Source organism: Heloderma suspectum, chromosome 2 (assembly GCF_057233095.1).
Source record: "Heloderma suspectum isolate Gila_16-S chromosome 2, 16-S_ref, whole genome shotgun sequence".
Lineage (NCBI taxonomy): Eukaryota > Metazoa > Chordata > Lepidosauria > Squamata > Helodermatidae > Heloderma > Heloderma suspectum.
This window is the reverse complement of record NC_139459.1, coordinates 242,497,489-242,515,881: the sequence shown is the minus strand read 5'-3', so window position 1 is coordinate 242,515,881 and position 18,393 is coordinate 242,497,489. Positions and strand designations below refer to the sequence as shown.

The window sequence follows — 18,393 nt, the reverse complement described above, 5'->3', positions numbered from 1 at the left end:
GGGCTCCCCATGGAGCGGAGCTGGCCGGGGAGGATTCCATGGGGGAGGGACAGATCGCCTCCCGCCCCCCAGCGGACGGCCCCAGCGGAATGGGGTAAGTCATCTGTACATCCCTAGTTGTCTGGAGGTCGCCCCTGCTGCCTTCTGAAATTCTCAGGTAACCAGAATCAACACACAGACAATAGGGCTCTTTTCCAAGGCTTTATTTCCATTCAACCTAATGACGCTTACAGATGCTAATTGCGTGATCCTACGAGTGAGACTTAAGAGAGCTGCCTACTCGAGGGTTCCAACCTTAGCAATCAGTTGATCTCCGTTTGGAGGGGAAGGCAGGAAACCTCTGAACGTATGGGCTAGGAGGAGAGAGTCCACCCCATTCCTGTGGGGCATCGGGGCACCACTGTTGCCGTCACACCAAGCGGGCTGAGCGCCTCCTCTCAGCGCCCCCCATCTCCCGCTTGAAGCTGCACCGACGTCTAGTGTCCAGAAACTGCTGTTGCTCCTCCCTCTCCCTGCCAGGGTCACTGTCACTCTCAGGAATGTGTACCGGGCCTGTAATTCTGGCTGGCCAGCTGTGCTCCACAGCGATTCTGCGGAGCCGCCAGCCGGCTCCGCCAGCAGCCGGACATCCGGCCGCTGGCTAGCAGGGACGCAAATGGCGGCGGCCATAGCCGCCGCTGTTTGCGTCCCTGCAGTCAGCCGCGATAGGCTACGTAAATGTTAACGTAGCCTATCACAGCTGACTTTAAAAAAAAAAAAACGCGTGTAAGCAAATGGCGGCGTCCATGGCCGCCGCCATTTGTGTTCCTTATTTTGGCACGTCTTAATCTACGTAAACATTTACGTAGACTAAACGGCAAAAATAAGGGGAACGCAAATAGCGTAGTGTCTACGCTATTTGCGTTCCCCTTATTTTCGTCATCTTAGTCTACGTAAGTGTTTACATAGACTAAGACGTGTCAAAATAAGGAACGCAAATGGCAGCGGCCATGAGCGCCGTCATTTGCGTACGTGCGTTGTTGTTGTGTTTTTTTTTAAGTCAGCCATGATAGGCTACGTAAAGATTTACGTAGCCTATCACGGTGTTTTTTTAAAGTCTAGCCGTGATAGGCTACGTAAATCTTTATGTAGCCTATCACTTTTTTTTTTTTAACCTGGAAATGGCGGCGGCGGCAGCCGGTCAGAAGACCAGCCACCGCAGCCGCCGAACCACCGCCACAGCCGCTGCCGGAGCTGCTGCCGCCAGGAAGATCCGCCCCAGGTACATCCCATCCCAGCGGGTGGCGGGGGGGTGGCGGGCCGTTCTGCCACCGATTTCGGGGGGCCAAATGCGCTGGCATTCGGCCTCCCCGAGATCCGTGGCGGAACTTTCATACATCCCTACATTCATAAAGCGCAAAAACGTGGGGGAGCATAGCCAAGTCCGAAAGGCATCACCAAGTATTTGTATGCCCCATACTGGGTTCCAAAACAGGTCTTCCACTTATCCCCTTCTTGGATACGAATCAGATTGTAGGCGCCACGCAGGTCCAATTTGGTGAAAATCTTGGCTCACCCCAGGCGCTCAAGCATCTCAGGGATCAGGGGGAGGGGGTATTTGTTCGGGATAGTAATGGAGTTGAGGTTTCAGTAGTCATGCACTGGCCTGAGCTCCCCCATCTTCTTGCAAACAAACATCACTGGGGCACAGGCAGGGGAGGTGGAGGGGCAAATGAACCCCCGGCGGAGGTTGGTGTCAAATAACTCCCACAGAGCTCAAAGTTCTGGCTCTGATATGGAATACAGCCAGCCCTCCGGGATGGTGGCACTGGGGATCAGGTTAATGGCACAGTCAAAGGAGCGGTGAGAGGGGGAGCTGGTCAGCCTCCTTCTTGTTGAAAACATCCCAGAACACCTCATACTTCTCTGGGAGAACAACTGGAACAGAAGAAACGCTTGGGGAAGAAGGGGAGGGGGCGGAAAGGGTTAAGGCCTGGACCGGGGCTGCTGCCCTGTCTGGGAAGCAATGCTGCTAACAGTAAGGAGAAGAGAACTGCACTTGACGAAGCTCCCAAGAAATCTGAGGATTGTGCTTAGAGAGCCAGGAGATGCCCAGCACGATAGGGTATTGAGGAACCCTGGCCAGATGAAATTGAACCTGCTTAACGTGGCCCTGGGAACGCAGAGTGACTGGAGCTGTAATCCAAGTAACCGCTCCCGAAGAGAGGGGACGCCCGTCGATGGTTTCCATTCTCAACGGGGTAGGGAGGGGTAAAGCAGGAATGTTGCGCTGCCGAGCAAAATCTTCATCCATGAAACAGGTAGTAGCCCCAGAGTCCACCAGCGTCAGGACTTCCTCCCCGCCCCACTTGGAGTACTGGAGGTGTACAGGAAGGAGCAGATGGGGGGGTGCGGGGGGTTCGAGGAAGGTGCCCCCTGGGTGCGGAGCAGGCCCCCACACTGGAGACCCCCAAACGGCTTGGGGGGTGGTCTAGTCAAGCTTGGGGGCGAGGAGGAAGAAGCAGGGCCGTTGGTCTGGAGCGACAGGACCTGGCAAAGTGTGTCTGCTTTCCGCACCAAAAACAACAACGCTCAGCGCACCACCTTTCCAACTCCTCTGGTGACAGTGCAGCTCGGGTGGCTCCCAGTTGCATCGGGGTCTCCTCCACCCCCGTTGCAGAGGTGGGGGGTAGAGGGAGCAGTAGCCGGGGAAAACAGGAGGAGGGAAATCCCGGCCACTGGAGCTCCACCTGGCCTGTCAGTGCCCCTCCAGGCGACTGTCGATCTGTAAACAGGATTGGATGAGCTGCGCCAGAGTAGGCGGGTGGGGCGCACGCGCCAACTCATCCAAAATCTCGTCATTCAAACCGTCCAAAAATTGGGCCACCAGAGCGGCATCATTCCACTGTAGATCCTGCATCAGCAGGCGAAAAGCGGTCGCATAGCAGGAAACTGAATCCTTGCCTTGCTTGAGGCGGTGAATGTCCCGAGTAGCTGTCTGGGCACGAAGGGGATCACCAAAAAACTCCGCCATAGCCGTCATGAAACCTGGATAGTCTCCCAGCAGGGGGTCATCAGTGAGAAGAAGAGACGAAGCCCAATTAGATGCCATGTCGGAAAGCAGGTTAATGACAAACCCCACACGAACCTTATCCATCAGGAAATCCTCAGGCCGGAGGCACATGTACAGCTCCGCCTGGGCGTGGAAACTGCGAAAATGACCCCTCTCACCTGAAAATTTCTCCAGCAAGGCCACCGAGCACTTGTGTCAGGGGGGAATGGGAGGCGGAATGGGCTGAGCAGCAGCCTGCAAGGCAAGTCGCCAATTGAGTGACTTTTTCATGCAGTGCCTGGTTCTCCTGCATCAGAGTGGTCAAAACCTGCTCCATGGCACTGTCCCAGAAGTAGTAAGAGGAAAAGAAAAAGGAACAGAGATCAAGCTGTCAGGAGGTCGCCCCTGCTGCCTTCTGAAATTCTCAGGTAGCCAGAATCAACATGCAGACAATAGGGCTCTTTTAGAATCATAGAATCATAGAATAGTAGGGTTGGAAGGGGCCTACAAGGCCATCGAGTCCAACCCCCTGCTCAATGCAGGAATCCAAGTCAGAGCATCCCTGACAAATGGCTGTCCAGCCTCGTCTTAAAGGCCTCCAGTGTGGGAGAGCCCACCACCTCCCCAGGTAATTGGTTCCATTGCCGTATTGCTCTGACACTCAGGAAGTTTTTCCTGATGTTCAGCCGGAATCTGGCTTCCTGTAACTTGAGCCCATTATTCCGTGTCCTGCACTCTGGGATGATCAAGAAGAGATCCTGGCCTTCTTCTCTGTGACAACCTTTCAAGTACTTGAAGAGTGCTATCATATCTCCCCTCAGTCTTCTCTTCTCAAGGCTAAACATGCCCAGTTCTTTCAGTCTCTCTTCATAGGGCTTTGTTTCCAGTCCCCTGATCATCTTTGTTGCCCTCCTTTGAACCCTCTCCAGCTTGTCTGCATCCTTCTTAAAGTGTGGTGCCCAGAACTGGACACAGTACTCCAGATGAGGCCTAACCAGTGCTGAGTAGAGGGGAACTAGTACTTCCCGGGATTTGGAAGCGATGCTTCTATTAATGCAGCCCAAAATAGCATTTGCCTTTTTTGCAGCCACATCACATTGTTGGCTCATATTCAGCTTGTGATCGACGACAATTCCAAGATCCTTCTCGCTCGTAGTGTGGTTGAGCCACGTATCCCCCATCTTGTAACTGTGCATTTGGTTTCTTTTTCCTAGGTGCAGAACTTGGCATTTGTCCCTATTAAATGCCATTCTGTTGTTTTCTGCCCAGCACTCCAGTCTATCCAGATCACTTTGAATTTTGTTTCTGTCTTCCAAAGTATTAGCTATCCCTCCCAATTTTGTGTCATCTGCAAATTTGATCAGCATTCCCTGCACCTCCTCCTCCAAGTCATTAATAAAAATGTTGAAGAGCACTGGGCCCAGGACTGAGCCCTGCGGTACCCCACTCGTTACCTCTCCCCAGCTTGAGAAGGTCCCATTGATAAGCACTCTTTGAGTCCGATTCTGTAGCCAACTGTGGATCCACCGGATCGTTGTTTCATCTAGCCCACTTCGAGCAAGTTTGCTCATCAGGATATCATGGGGCACTTTGTCGAAAGCTTTGCTGAAGTCGAGGTATATGATGTCTACAGCATTCCCACGGTCTACAAGGGAGGTGACTTGATCAAAAAATGAGATCAGATTTGTCTGGCAGGACTTGTTTTTGACAAATCCATGTTGGCTTCGAGTAATCACGGCATTGATGTCAAGGTGCTTCCAGATGGATTGCTTTATGATCTGCTCCAGAATTTTCCCAGGGATTGATGTCAGACTGACTGGTCTGTAGTTCCCAGGTTCCTCCTTTTTACCCTTTTTGAAGATAGGGACAACGTTAGCCCTCCTCCAGTCATCTGGCACTTCCCCGGTCCTCCATGATTTCTCAAAGAGAATAGACAGTGGTTCTGAGAGTTCTTCTGCCAGTTCCTTTATTACTCTAGGATGCAGTTCATCTGGCCCTGGAGATTTGAACTCATTCAAAGTAATGAGGTGTTCCTTGACCATATGCCTGTCGATCTCAAGCTGCAATCCTGCCCCTTCAGCCTGTACTTCGCCTTTGCCAGGGGGGTCATAGACCCTCTTTTGGGAGAAGACTGAGCCAAAGTAGGAATTGAGCACCTCTGCCTTTTCTTTGTCATCTGTTATCATTTTGCCATCCTTATTTAATAGCTGAACAACCATTTCTTTCCTCTGCCTTTTACTATGCACGTAGCTGAAGAAAGCCTTTTTGTTGTTTTTAGCATCCCTCGCTAACCTCACCTCGTTCTCCGCTTTAGCCTTCCTGACACCATCCCTGCAATTCTGTGCTACCTGCCTGTACTCTTCCTTTGTTACTTGGCCTTCTTTCCACTTCCTATATGTGTCCTTTTTTGTTTTCAGGTCATCCCTAAGCTTTTTGTGAAGCCACATTGGCTTCTTCTGTTGTCTTCCACCTTTTCTTCTTGTTGGAATTGTTTGTGATTGTGCCTTGAGAATTTCCTTTTTTAAAAGTTCCCACCCATCTTGGACTCCTTTTCTCGCTAGCATTGTTTGCCATGGGACCTTACTGATCATTGTTCTGAGTTTATTAAAATCAGCTTTCCTAAAATCCAGGGTACGCATTTGAGTACACTCGGCTTTTGCTTCCCTTAGAACCAAGAACTCAAGTACAACATGGTCGCTTTCCCCCAGAGTTCCTGTAACTGCTACTTTATCCACTAAGTCATCTCTGTTGGTTAGGATCAAGTCAAGGATAGCCGATCCTCTAGTTCCTTCCTCTACTTTCTGTAGGAGGAAGTGATCCGCCACACAAGTCAGGAATTTCCTGGAGGGGCCATGTTTTGCAGAATTTGTCTCCCAACAAATATCGGGGAAATTGAAGTCCCCCATTACTACTACATCATGCTTCCTTAAAACATTGGCTATTTGCTTTTCAAAAGTTTCATCCTTGGCTTCTCCTTGATTGGGTGGCCGGTAGTAGACTCCGACCACCAGGTTCCTTTTATTCTTTGCTCCATTTATTTCAACCCAGATGCTCTCGATGGGGCTACCAAGCTCCTCCTCCTGTATTTCTGTGCAGAGATATGTATTTTTCACATACAGCGCAACCCCGCCTCCCTTTCTGTTCCTCCTGTTCTTTTTGAACAAGTTATATCCTTCAACTGCTGTATTCCAGTCATGAGAGTCATCCCACCAAGTCTCAGTTATACCTATCAAGTCATAATTTCCCTCCTGTATTAAGAGTTCAAGTTCGTTCTGTTTGTTTCCCATACTCTGGGCATTAGTATATAGACATCGAAGACCATGTGCTTCATAGTCTGGCTTTCTTCCTACATGTGTCTGAAGACTATTATTGGGCGCTATCAGCGCTGTTCTCTCCATTGCAGTGCATGCGCCTACGTCCATTGTTACCCCCAACATTACATCTCCCTTCCCCGTAGGATTCAGTTTAAAGCCCTCCTGATGAAGTTCTTCATGCTGTGGCCAAACACATTCTTCCCAGCCTTTGTGAGGTGCAACCCATCCCTAGCCAACAGCCCATCTTCCAGGAAGTATAGCCCGTGGTCCCAGAATCCAAATCTCTCTCGTCAGCACCACCTTCGTAGCCAGTCATTCACCCGGAGTATTTTTCGTTCCCTTTCTATCCCTCTTCTAACTACTGGAAGGATGGATGAGAAAACTATCTGGGCCCCAAAGTTCTTGAGTTTCCTTCCCAAAGCTTCAAAGTCTGACGTGATCTCTTCGTAGCTCCGCTTGGCGCTATCATTTGTTCCCACATGGATGAGAAGAAAGGGATACCTGTCAGTGGGCTTTATGAGTGCAGGTAACCTTTCAGTCACGTCTCTAATCTGTCCTCCCGGGAGACAACATACCTGGCGAGTCCACGGGTCTTCGCGACATACTTGGGTCTCGATCCCACGCAGCAAGGAGTCTCCCACTACTACCACTCTTCTCTTCTTCTTCTTGTAGGCCTGGGTTTCATCGCCTCTGTTTGACTGACCTTCAGCCTCTTGCTCACTCTCATGCAGGTTCCCCTGTGATTCTTCCTCTGCAGGCTGTCCTCCAGTTTCATCTGCAAGTACCTGGAATCGGTTCCACAGCTCCACCGCTTCCACTGGTGCAGAGTGGCGTCTAGTTCTTCTTCTCCTAACTGTCACCGTTTTCCAAGGAGTATCCTCTACTCCATTTTTCTTCTCCTCAGCATTTCTCACTTCTGCCTCATCTTGCTGTTGCTCTTCAAGCTTCTGGTCTGCCCTTTGCTGCTGTAGTTCCCCCATTCTGTCCAAGAACTCTTCGTGTTCTCTTATTCCCCGGAGGGTTGACAGTCGCCGCTCCAGTCCACTTACTTTTTCCTCCAGCAGCGTGATCAACTTGCACTTGTTGCAGGTGTAGGCCATGTTGTTCTCAGGCAAGAAAACAAACATGGCACACACCTTGCAGGTCACCACCACTGGAGAGTCTTGTCCTTCCATAGCCCCGTTTCCCTTTTTGTGTCTAGCTTTGTGATTGTTCTAGAGGCTTTCCAAGGCTTTATTTCCATTCAACCTAATGACGCTTACAGATGCTAATTGCGTGATCCTAGGGTAAGACGTAAGTGAGCTGCCTACTCAGGGGTTCTGTCCTTAAGAATCAGTTGATCCCCGTTTGGAAGGGAAGGTGGGAAACCTCTGAACATATGGGCTAGGAGGAGAGAGTCCACCCCTTTCCTGTGGGGCATCGGGGCGCTGCTTTTACCATCACACCAAGCAGGCTGAGCGCCTCCTCTCAGCGCCCGCCATCTCCCGCTTGAAGCTGCACCGACGTCTAGTGTCCAGAAACTGCTGTTGCGCCTCCCTCTCCCTGCCAGGGTCACTATCACTCTCAGGAATGTGTACCGGGAGGGGCTCTCCCCCTGGCTGAACCTCTGAACAGCACGCGGGTTCCTCTCCCATGGTTTCTATCTCTTCCTCAGAATCAGAACTGCTTTGGGGCTCTCTGGGCTCCGATCCAACCCTGACAGAAGTCTTATTTATTCCTGTATATTTATGTAGGCTGCAATCCTTTGCACACTTACATTGGATTAAACTTAATTGAATACAGAGGGACTTACTTCTGAGTAATCATGTTATGGTATTGATATGACGCCTTTTACCAGTAGTGTAGTGGCAAATCCAGAAGTGCAGAGTCCCTTTGTGACAGTCACAGCCACGCCCCCTCACAGCCACGCCCCTTCTAAGAGTGCACAACCTTGTAAGATATGCAGCCTTCAACTGGGATCCAAAAACAGTGCAGCTGAGAGCAAGGCAGGGGTATTTCAATTGGAGTCTGAGACAAAATGCAGAGGTGTTAAAATCTTTTTCACTCACTCAAACACAAACATTTTAGGTTTTCAAAATATGATTTTAGGTTTTCAAAACCACAAACATTTTAGGTTTTCAAAATACTCTGTGGAAGCTTCACCCTCACTCGGTGGCAGGGAAGGGGAGGAGACAGCTGGAAGAGCCTGGCCCACAGAGGTAGGCTGGGAGTGGGTGGGACCTGGCTGAGACCTGGCTCTTAAAAAAGTCCCAGGTCTTCGTTCCTGTGAGACCCTCCACCACTACATGCCTGCCTTTTACCTGCCTTCTGTTGGAGCATTTCACTTCAGTGCAGAGAGGTTGTTAATGTCACACACATTTTCAGTTCTTTACCTCATGCATTTGCTTATAGCTGCTTGCTTTTACTCGAAATCCATTAAGAGGACATTTGCTCAACAAACAACTGAGTAACTGGAAAGCACATAGAATGTCTTTGGAAATAGGATGTACGTCACAGCAGAATGTACGTTACATCTTCTGTATGCTATGGTGTGACTTTCATTGCATTAGTTATTCACAAGATGTAGTAGCTCCAAATGATGAGAATATGTTAATGATACTCATTATGCTATGCAAATGGTTGGTCGGTTTTGGAAGTTGTTGTAAGGAGAGACTTTGGGGCAAACAGCAAGTACATTGATGGATTTCTCTACAAAAAAGAAAAACAATGAAATAATCCCCCCTGTTTCTCTCAGCTTAGCCAAATTGCCTGCTTAATGTGCCAGGCTGGCAGTATTTGAAAATTGGGTGAGCACAGCCGGCTTAATGGGCATGCCCTTTCAACATACTGTTTACAGTGAGAACAATCAACTCACCTCTTGTTGAAAGAACACAGTAGTTCTTCACACATTGCCCCCTACATGGAGATTGTGTCTTTTTCCATGAGGCGTATGACATTGCCCATCCCACAAGGGAAAGCAAATTGCCTGGAAAACGTTCAGCCAAATGAGGATACTAGGAAACTCTACAGGGGAAAAAACAGTGCCAGTATTACTCAAAAAATGTAATCTAAAACTACTTCTTCACATTCTTATTCAGTTTTGCATTATGGATCAGTTAGCTGAAGCATTCAGGCTGGACTTTGAAGGCTGTGTCCCACATAATGATTTTCTTACATGCATCTCACTTCCATGTAGGAACATGCATGAACCCCCTCACTTGTAATTAATCCCAGCATGCCTCTTTTACTGCTAGGGATATGAGGCAACTCCAAAGTAACCTTGTGTGCAGTAAGACTCAGAAGCTAGTAATGACACTAGAGAGAATTTTTTTCTGTTAGTAAGGGTCAAATTAGACACGACATTTGGCGTATAGTTTGCCCTCGCGTAGTTGAGGTTTTTTAAAAAATAAATAGGAGGGGTGAGCCAGATCTGGATTGTACTCTGCTGTTTTTATTATGTGTTTTATTATTGTACACCACCTTGGGAGGGCTCCTGCCCTGAAAGGCAAACAAATATTTTAAATAAACAAATAGAGAGGGAATTTAAGTCTCTGCCCCTACTATGGCTCCAGTCAGAATCCACCTGCCATGCCTACACAATGGGATGAGAGCTCCCATTGGCGAAAATAGGAGCTTTCCTCCTATTGCAAACAGGCATGGTGGGGAAGTTCCCATTGGGATCATGGCAGGAGCCACAGCTTAAAGCCCTCCCCCCCCCTCCCCACACACACCACAGTCCTGATCTAACTCAGGGCCTCCCTGTGCCAGCTATTCTTTACACACACACACTAAAAATCACCTACACAAGGGCAAATGTGTGACAGATACCATGCCTATTCTTGTCCTTTCCTGAAAAGAGAGGAGCAGGTGTCACAGAAAAGTAAGAGTTGAATCCCAGTTCAAAATTGGTTCCAATTTTTAATCAGAATGTAGACAGAATGTGGGTGCGAACAGAACAAATAAAAAGTGAGTTGAAACTTTCTAAAAAAAAAAAAGCCCACAAGAACGGTAACTGGAAAGCAATTGCTTACAAAACATTTATTTTCAGAACTGCCATAGGAGACTAGTGCGTGTCTTCCTTTGAATGATTTAGTTTTGAAAAGTTGGTTTATTTTTGTTTTCATTGTTTTTCTTTCCAAATGTCACATGAATATCTATCCTAATGGAATATTTAGCATTCAAATAATTCATGCACACATTTTTATTTAAATAAGACTTTAAAGGACTGTTTTTCTTGCCTGAAATTTATTGGTGAAGCCATGTTTCTGAAACTGATGATTTTCCACTGGGGGCAGATGGAAGTGGTTGATATGCAGTATCTCCTGCTCATGCAGTTTTATGAAATGTACCCATGAACATATATATGTCATGGTTATCCATGCAGTTTTCCCTGGGATGATTCTCTCTTTATGAACCAGTGCAGGACCTTTTCTTCAGAATTGTCTTGGTAAAGGTTATGTGTTACCCATTATGCTATAGGTTTCCATATATGCATGCTGATGGGTTCACTTAAAAATCAACATGAGATCTAGAAATGTTAATTCGGCTTTGGCCCAGCATTTGTCACCTCCGTACATCTTAGAGCAGCAGCAGCTGAAAACAGTTAGATTTCACCCTCATATCCTCATAGCTCCTGCCTAATGCTGGTGACTTCAGAATAACATTCTCCTTTCCTACTTTTAAAGTGGCCTCTTCTGTGAAAATCCTCCACCGATGGTTCTGCTGCAGACCAGCCCTTGTGACTACTATGAATGCCAAAACGGAGCACAGTGCATTGTAGTATACCAGGAACCAGTCTGTCGGTGCCTAGCTGGTTTCGCTGGCCAGAAGTGTGAGAAACTCATTACTGTCAATTTTGTTGGGAAGGATTCCTACGTTGAGCTGCCACCAGCCAAAATCCGCCCTCAAGCAAACATCTCCCTTCAAGTAAGTAATGCATATAAGATTACAAGTGTTTGGTCAACCAGTTCTAGTACAAAAGTCTTTCAGGGGTCCTGCTGTGCCAAAGGTTCTCACCACCAGGATGCCAGTACAACCACTGTACCTGTGGTAAGCAATCCCCTTTCCAGCCATTACGAAAAGGAGCACCTGACATTTTTAGCAGCTGATTAAACTAATCTGCGCGCTTGGTGCAATTTACACATCTCTCAGTAGGGGAGATCCATGATCTCTCCCCTCATAAGATACCTGCACAAAAAGAAGAAAAACAACTTCTTTTTACTTGCAATTTTGATACTTCTAGCCCGCCCACCCCTTCACTCTGGAACAAAGAAGCAAAATATATCATGTGAGCTATGAGCTCAGACACATTCAGTTGCATAGGATACATTCTGAGCTTGATTTTGAAAACAGGTTTATGACAAAAGCTTATTTTGGATGGAAACATGAAAGCCAGACTTGTTTACTACATGGATCTTAAACAGATGGTGTTCTCAAAGCTTATTTTGCAGTTAAAAAATATTGTTTCTCCATCTGGTAGCTAATTGCCACAAGTAAAAAATTAGTTTTAACTAAGAATCTCTTAAAATAGGGTTAAGGAGAGCCTCCTAATGAAAAGAAATCATACATAAATAAAAAGTCACTTTCAACTTATCAGTTTGGAAGTACTTCATTTGATTTTTTTTTTCTTTAATGTGACTATTTCGCTTTTAAATACTAGTGAAGTGAAGAGGTCTTCCTCAGGCACTACTGCTATCTATCAGAGCTCTTTTGGGGGACTGACAATGCAATTCTATGTATGTCTACTCAGAACCAAAGCCTACTGAGTTTCCTGCTGGCTTACTCCCAGGAAAGTGTGTATAGCTGGGGTGTGGAGTACCTTGTTGGACTCCTATCATCCCTGATCATTGGCCATGTTGGCTGGGCTGATGGGAATTGGTGTCCACTAACATCTGAAGGGCTACAGCTTCCACACCCCTGATGTATAAGACTGCAGCCTAAGAGACACTTCCCGAGTAAGATAGTAGGAACGTTAGTGCTAAATGACAAGTTATGTTATTCATGCTTTTAAAAGAGCATGCTTAAGCATTTTTATTTTGAAGAAGAAAAAAACAACTGTGGGGGCCCTAATCTGCCAGTTTCCTGCTAGAAATAGCTGCCACTGGCAGCAAATTGGTATGGAACTCTAATCCCACAGGGAGGGGATAGGGAGCGCATTCTGGTTTGGGGCCCAGTAGCTTCTTTTCCTTCAAAATAAAGTACCCTGTTTAAGCACACTTTTAAAAAGTGTGTATAACATAATGTGTAGTTTGGCCATCAGTGGCCTGCGGTGACTTGGTTACTAAGCCCCGTGTAGATAAAATAGCTCACATGCAGGCCTCACTTGGAACACCAAATCTGACAAAGAATCCAGCTATTGCTGCTGTTTCTTATTGGCCTGGTTCAGACATAATGGAGGAGATTGTAAGCTTTCCCTTCCAGTTTTAAGCTAACTAGAGTTCTCTGTTGCATATGAACTCAGATTGTGGTTAGAGAACAAGGCGGGATCATAAAGCATAGCTTGATTCTGTCTTGCTTGAGCAAATCGTTGCTTAAACTGACAAGAATTCCCCCAGCTTTAAACATAACAAGGGACTCTGGTTAATTTAAAAGTGGAAGCAAAAACTTCCAATGTACCTGCAGCGACGTCAGAGGGGGATGGGGAGCGGGGAGCATGTGAGCCCGGGGCTCCTGACAGCTAGTGCATGTAATGCTCAACTGTGGTATAGAATTATATTCAAGTGGCTCATTGTCAATCAACTGTAAATCAAATGGTACTACTGGAGGATGCACAAGGGGTGAGTTGCATCCTACCCAGTGACCCCTTCCTGTCCTGGCATGTTACTGCGGTATTTCTTGAAGTCATTGTGAATAGCTTGCTTTTTTTTTTATTACATTCCTATATTGCCCAATAGCTGAAGCTGTCTGGGCAGTTCACAAAAAATAAAAGCATTAAAAATGAAAAACAAAAATACTTATTTTAATGCCTTTAGTTCATGGCTGCTGTTTCTATAATTAGTCTGTGCTTGAATGAAATTTCTAGAACTTTATTGTGTTAGATTTAACATTTCATTTCTAAGCCACCTTGAGCTGTGGAGGAGGTGGGATAAAAGTATCTTATTTAAGTAAAATTACTTTTGGGGGGGTATAGTATTTAAAGCATTATGTTGGCCACTTCGGGTGCTTTTGAAGCAGGAAGGTTGGCTACACATTATAAAAACAAGCAAATTCAGGATTTCCAGTTCAGTCCTTGGTTGCAGTGCAGTAGATCTGTTAAACATTTCAAGCTCCATCTGTTCTCAAGCCTCCCTCTTCAAAACTGACCTGGGGGATGTTTGATACAAGCAATGACTCTCAGTGTAGATCTTTTTCTGTGATGTTTCTTGTAGTACAGAAATTGTGTGTATTCCATCTGTGAGCGTTTGTGCTAGCAAATCTCTGTGTATAGAAAAAGCACAGTTCTCAATGTCCATTGCACACAGAGATGCCTACTGGAATGTCTGCAGATGCTACATATAAAACAGTGTGCATAAACAAATGACCAATTTTCCTCACTGAACAGCTGAGCACAGTGGCATTTGGACAAATGCTTTGGTGTCCACTTTAACTGTACATGAAATAATACTCGTCGTAAGGGTACAGAAATATATTACGTATTTGCCTTTGCTTCCTTTTATATCACCATTAATCTTCTTCACTTTGACATTCAAAGGTAGCAACGGATAAAGACAACGGCATCTTATTATACAAAGGGGACAATGATCCTCTGGCTTTAGAGTTGTATCAAGGTCATGTGAGGCTTAGCTATGACACGATGAACTCTCCACCCACAACTATATACAGGTAAGTCCACTGACTTAGGAAGTGAAGTTTTTCTTTAAAAAGTAAAACCATACTGTTTGTCTCTTATATTTTTTTCTTACAGTTTATGTAAGCAATTTATGTGTGTTTAGTATTTATGTTTTCAATTTTATTTTCCTTATCAGTTTATGGGGGAAAGATGTAGTTGCAGTAAGTGGGGAAGAGAGGTTTCTTTGTTTTTCTTTTCCCCAGACATTCCATTTAAAAAATAGGCAAAATCCAATATTTCTATAGACCCTTGTTTCATTATTCCACAGACTTCTTGCTCTCGTTTAATCCTTACCCAGAACTAGTTCTGTGCCTTTTGATCCTCTCTCCATCACCACTTCTAAGGAATGAGGCCCATTTTTTCAATTGAATTAATATTGGTCCAGAGGGCTTTTTAAAACTGGGGGAAATGGTGAAGTATCAAATCATGAGCCATCTAGTCCAGTCCCTTAGTATGAGACAGAGCCATTTACCCTTTTGGGCAGAGAGGCAACTGATGTATCATACCCAGCATCTTCCATAGATCAACTGCAGCTACTGCCACAGATAGCAGGTGCACTTTAGAAAAGTGCTTATGGAGCAAATAACAATAGATGACTTCCACAATGAAGACAAACCATATCCACAATGAGTAGATTTTAAAATCAAAAGCATTAATGAGTCTGATCTGAAGAAAAAAAATCATTTGCTAGCCACAAAGATGGTGATCCTCAAACACTGAGAGCAGGCATTTTATGCATCATTTGTGTTTGCCATGAGTATACTGATATCTCCCCCAACAAACATGTAAATTGTGAATGATATGTGTATGTTTAATGTGCATCATGGAGACAAGCCCAGTCAGGGTTCTTGGGTATTTAACTTATTTTGTGTATTTACTAAAATATTTATAGTCTGCCCTTCTGTTGCAAAAACACAATTCAAGGCGGCTTACAGCATTTAAAAATTAAAATGTCATAAAAACAACATTATAAAACAATTGACCAAGGAGACAGGGTCAGCAGTTAAAGCCAAAGCACAAAAACTTCTCGTGCCTGTTTTTTACACTTTGCTGTGAGAACGTTGAGTGTATATCTGTGGCAAACACAACTGCTACGGGAGGAGTGCTTCTGAACAAACAGCTCCTAGTGCTACCATTCAAAAGTCATTGTGCAGCTCTTCCATCTTGCCCTCCTTAATGGAACAGTAAAAGAAAAAGGGATGGAAGACCTACTGAGAAAACACAGGAAGGTTACAAATGGGAGACAACGATGTCTGGACTATCTGTAAAATTCCATGGATGACACAGAGCAACTGCACAATAAAAGCCGTATTTGGAAGCAACCTAAGTATGGAGCTGCTCTGAAAGTGAGCAAAATTCAACCATTGAGTCAAAGGACATTTTTATTAGCTTCCAACATCCTGTCCCTAGTTGTGGTAGTTTCTGATGTCCCAGAGGAACCAAAGATAGTGTATTTTATTTAAAAGGGATCCTATTGCCCTGCACAGTAAACTTAAAAGGTCCAGTTTTATGTATAGAGAAACAGGAAACTGTTTATAGAGTCTCAATTCTTCATGTGAAAATTTTAAACCTCCGGAAACAAGGCAGGATGGGTAATGAGCTCAGTTTGGAGCTGTTGCCTGTTCCTTTTAGGAGCTCTGTTGTATGCAACAGAGTGGCAGCAAACTCGGTAGGCAGTTTTCTATGCCGGTGGTGTATTGACTAATTAGGCAGTACATTGGCTTCAGCAACAGAAAGGCCAATCGTTAGGTCTGCGCTACCCTTTTTACCCATCGCAAGGGTTTGTATTGGTTACTTTCACCAGTGATTATAGCCTGGTGGGATAGTCAGGAAAACAGACTCTTTATTTTGCAGCTAATCCTAATTGATTCCATCTTATAGCAAAGGCAGAGTTGTTACAGCAGTTTTATGCCACTAATTAGAACATAGGGGAAGGCTCATTAGTTGCAGACAACACATGAGGTGACAGATCAGAGCGGGCGCCTGCTCCCTATTGTTGATAGCAGAATGCTTTCGTGACAAGGGGCTGTTTCTGATATCAGAGCATTTTATGGATCCTCTCCTTCCTGGAAAAGTTACCCATGGCGCAGAGCATCAGTGTCCTCATTATTCCCGTGCCCTTCATATTGATCAAGGAGGAGGTCTCCATTCAGAATGACACCTCATTACCATAAGATTAATGGCCTGCTCGCTGACTGCGTTTTGCACTGTGTGATCTGTTGAGATGGTGAAAGCTGCTGCTTAATGTGATGCCCTTTCTGAAATGTCACTCTAATCTTTTATTAGTTTAAGGAGCAAAGCAGAATGGGGATTAGCATCAACCTCCGCAGGAACAGGCTGGGCTAAGGGAGAAAAACTGCAGCTAAAGAATGTCAAAAGACTGGGGAGGTAGAGGACCTTCTAAGTGGATTAGATTTTTTTCCCCGTAGTGAGTGGATTTCAGAATGGGGGAAATTCCTTTTGCTTCTTCTCTGTAATTGGTCATGTTTTCCTATCAGTACTGGGATACTATTGAGAATATAGTTGGATTGGGACCCTGCTGAGGGTATTAGAAGTCCCATCTTTGCCAACCCACACCCACCAGTGGAGGGGAATTGGCATGTCAGGAGGCAGAGGCCACAGAAAATACTCTATTCATCGAAGGCATACAGCTATTTCATGTGTTTACAAGTCCCCTGCCACCAAGCACTACCGCCCACACCATGGTATGAGGCCAATCCAGACAACAACTGTCAAAAGCAGAAAGCAGGGAAGTACATACAGAGCAGAGCATTTTCTCAAGAAAAAGAGCCAAGCCACAAAATACATATTACAAATGATATGAAATATATGATCACAGAATTAAAAAAAAAAGATTCTCTAGAAAACATTTCTCCATTTTAGAGACTGGAGAACATAAATCCAGAGGCTGGGAGATGACAGCACACACTACATCTTTCTTTCTTTCTTTCTTTCTTTCTTTCTTTCTTCCTGCCTTCCTGCCTTCCTGCCTTCCTGCCTTCCTGCCTTCCTGCCTTTCCTTCTTTTCTCCCTACCTCTCCCCCCCCCACCGATGCACACTGACACTTCCCATGCAACCACACATAACATACACCTCTTTTTCTCGCTTTAAATACCAGATACTAGGCATAAACAAGAGGGAATCCTATTGTGGTCATGTTGTGCTAGTGAGCTTCCCAAATCAATACCTCTGCCATTAAATCTCCATAGTTCTAATTTCCCCTCTGCTGCCCAAAACCAGAAAAAAGAATCCCCCTTTGTCTGTCTTTGATTTCCTGCTTCCTAGGGCAGGCGATCCTCCCCGTTCCCTGTCTCTTGCTTGGAGGAAGGATTCAGAAGGCACAAAAAGTGTGAACCAAATGGCAGCGCCTGTCCATTCAGCACCCTGTCTTGGTTTTTCTCCACTATTACCCTTCCTCCACTTGCCTAAAGCAGAGGCACCCGATTGGAACACTATGCAGAGAAAAACCCTGTGAATTCCAGTCATGCTCCACGCTAGCATGTTGGTACCAGCTACAAACAGATCCTGAGTCAAAAATAATGTGGAAAAAAGTTTTTTAAACCTGCCTGAAGTCATGTGTGTGCACTGATTTAAAATGGGGGTGGGTCCTTTATCAAGACTTGAAGGTGCTCTGAAAACTGTAGGATAAACCATCACTGCTTAAACTAAGGGTGGGAGAACCAGAGATGCTGGAGCTCATCAGGATTCTCCAAACTCCACTTTGAAGCTTGATGTGTCTCACTCCCATTCTCATTTGCAACCTGCTTTTCTTTTCATTCGAGCAAGCAAAGTACACAGTTCAAATGGGGAAAGTGTGAACTTCCCTCCATTGATTAAATTGTGAAAATGTGTATTTTTAAAAAAAAACTGCAGATTTTAAAGTGCACATTTCCCAAAAAATACACATATTTCAAACACGATCACAACCTCAATCATGTGTGAGCATTTTTACAGAAATGAGCTCCTGTTCACTTTTCGGGTTCTGGTGATTTGCAATCAGAAGTGAAATTCTAGTACGTCCCTTGATTAAACCTCATTTAGACCACTTCCCCTCCAAATGGTTTCAGAAGAGCTCAGGAGAAGCCAAGCCCAGAACCTGACTTCGATATCAAGGTTTACTTTAAAATATGTCAAATGTGATCTTAATGACATTTGTTCTTCTAGCACCATTTCCCCAGACATTGCTACTTCTATTGCAGAATAGAAAAGCCCGCCTTAGAGGTTGGTTGGTTGGTTCCCA

At 45.5% G+C, this 18,393-nt stretch overlaps 1 protein-coding gene across 1 annotated transcript in view; it reads left to right on the top strand.

Moving 5' to 3' along the window:
* The window catches only part of SLIT3 (slit guidance ligand 3), a 693,114-nt gene that overhangs the window by 648,673 nt on the left and 26,048 nt on the right, over positions 1 to 18,393 (top strand). Inside the window, exons 31-32 of the mRNA XM_084838630.1 lie at positions 11,010 to 11,254; positions 14,019 to 14,145. Coding sequence (XP_084694756.1) covers positions 11,010 to 11,254; positions 14,019 to 14,145 — 372 coding nt within the window. The remainder of the gene's footprint in view (positions 1 to 11,009; positions 11,255 to 14,018; positions 14,146 to 18,393) is intronic.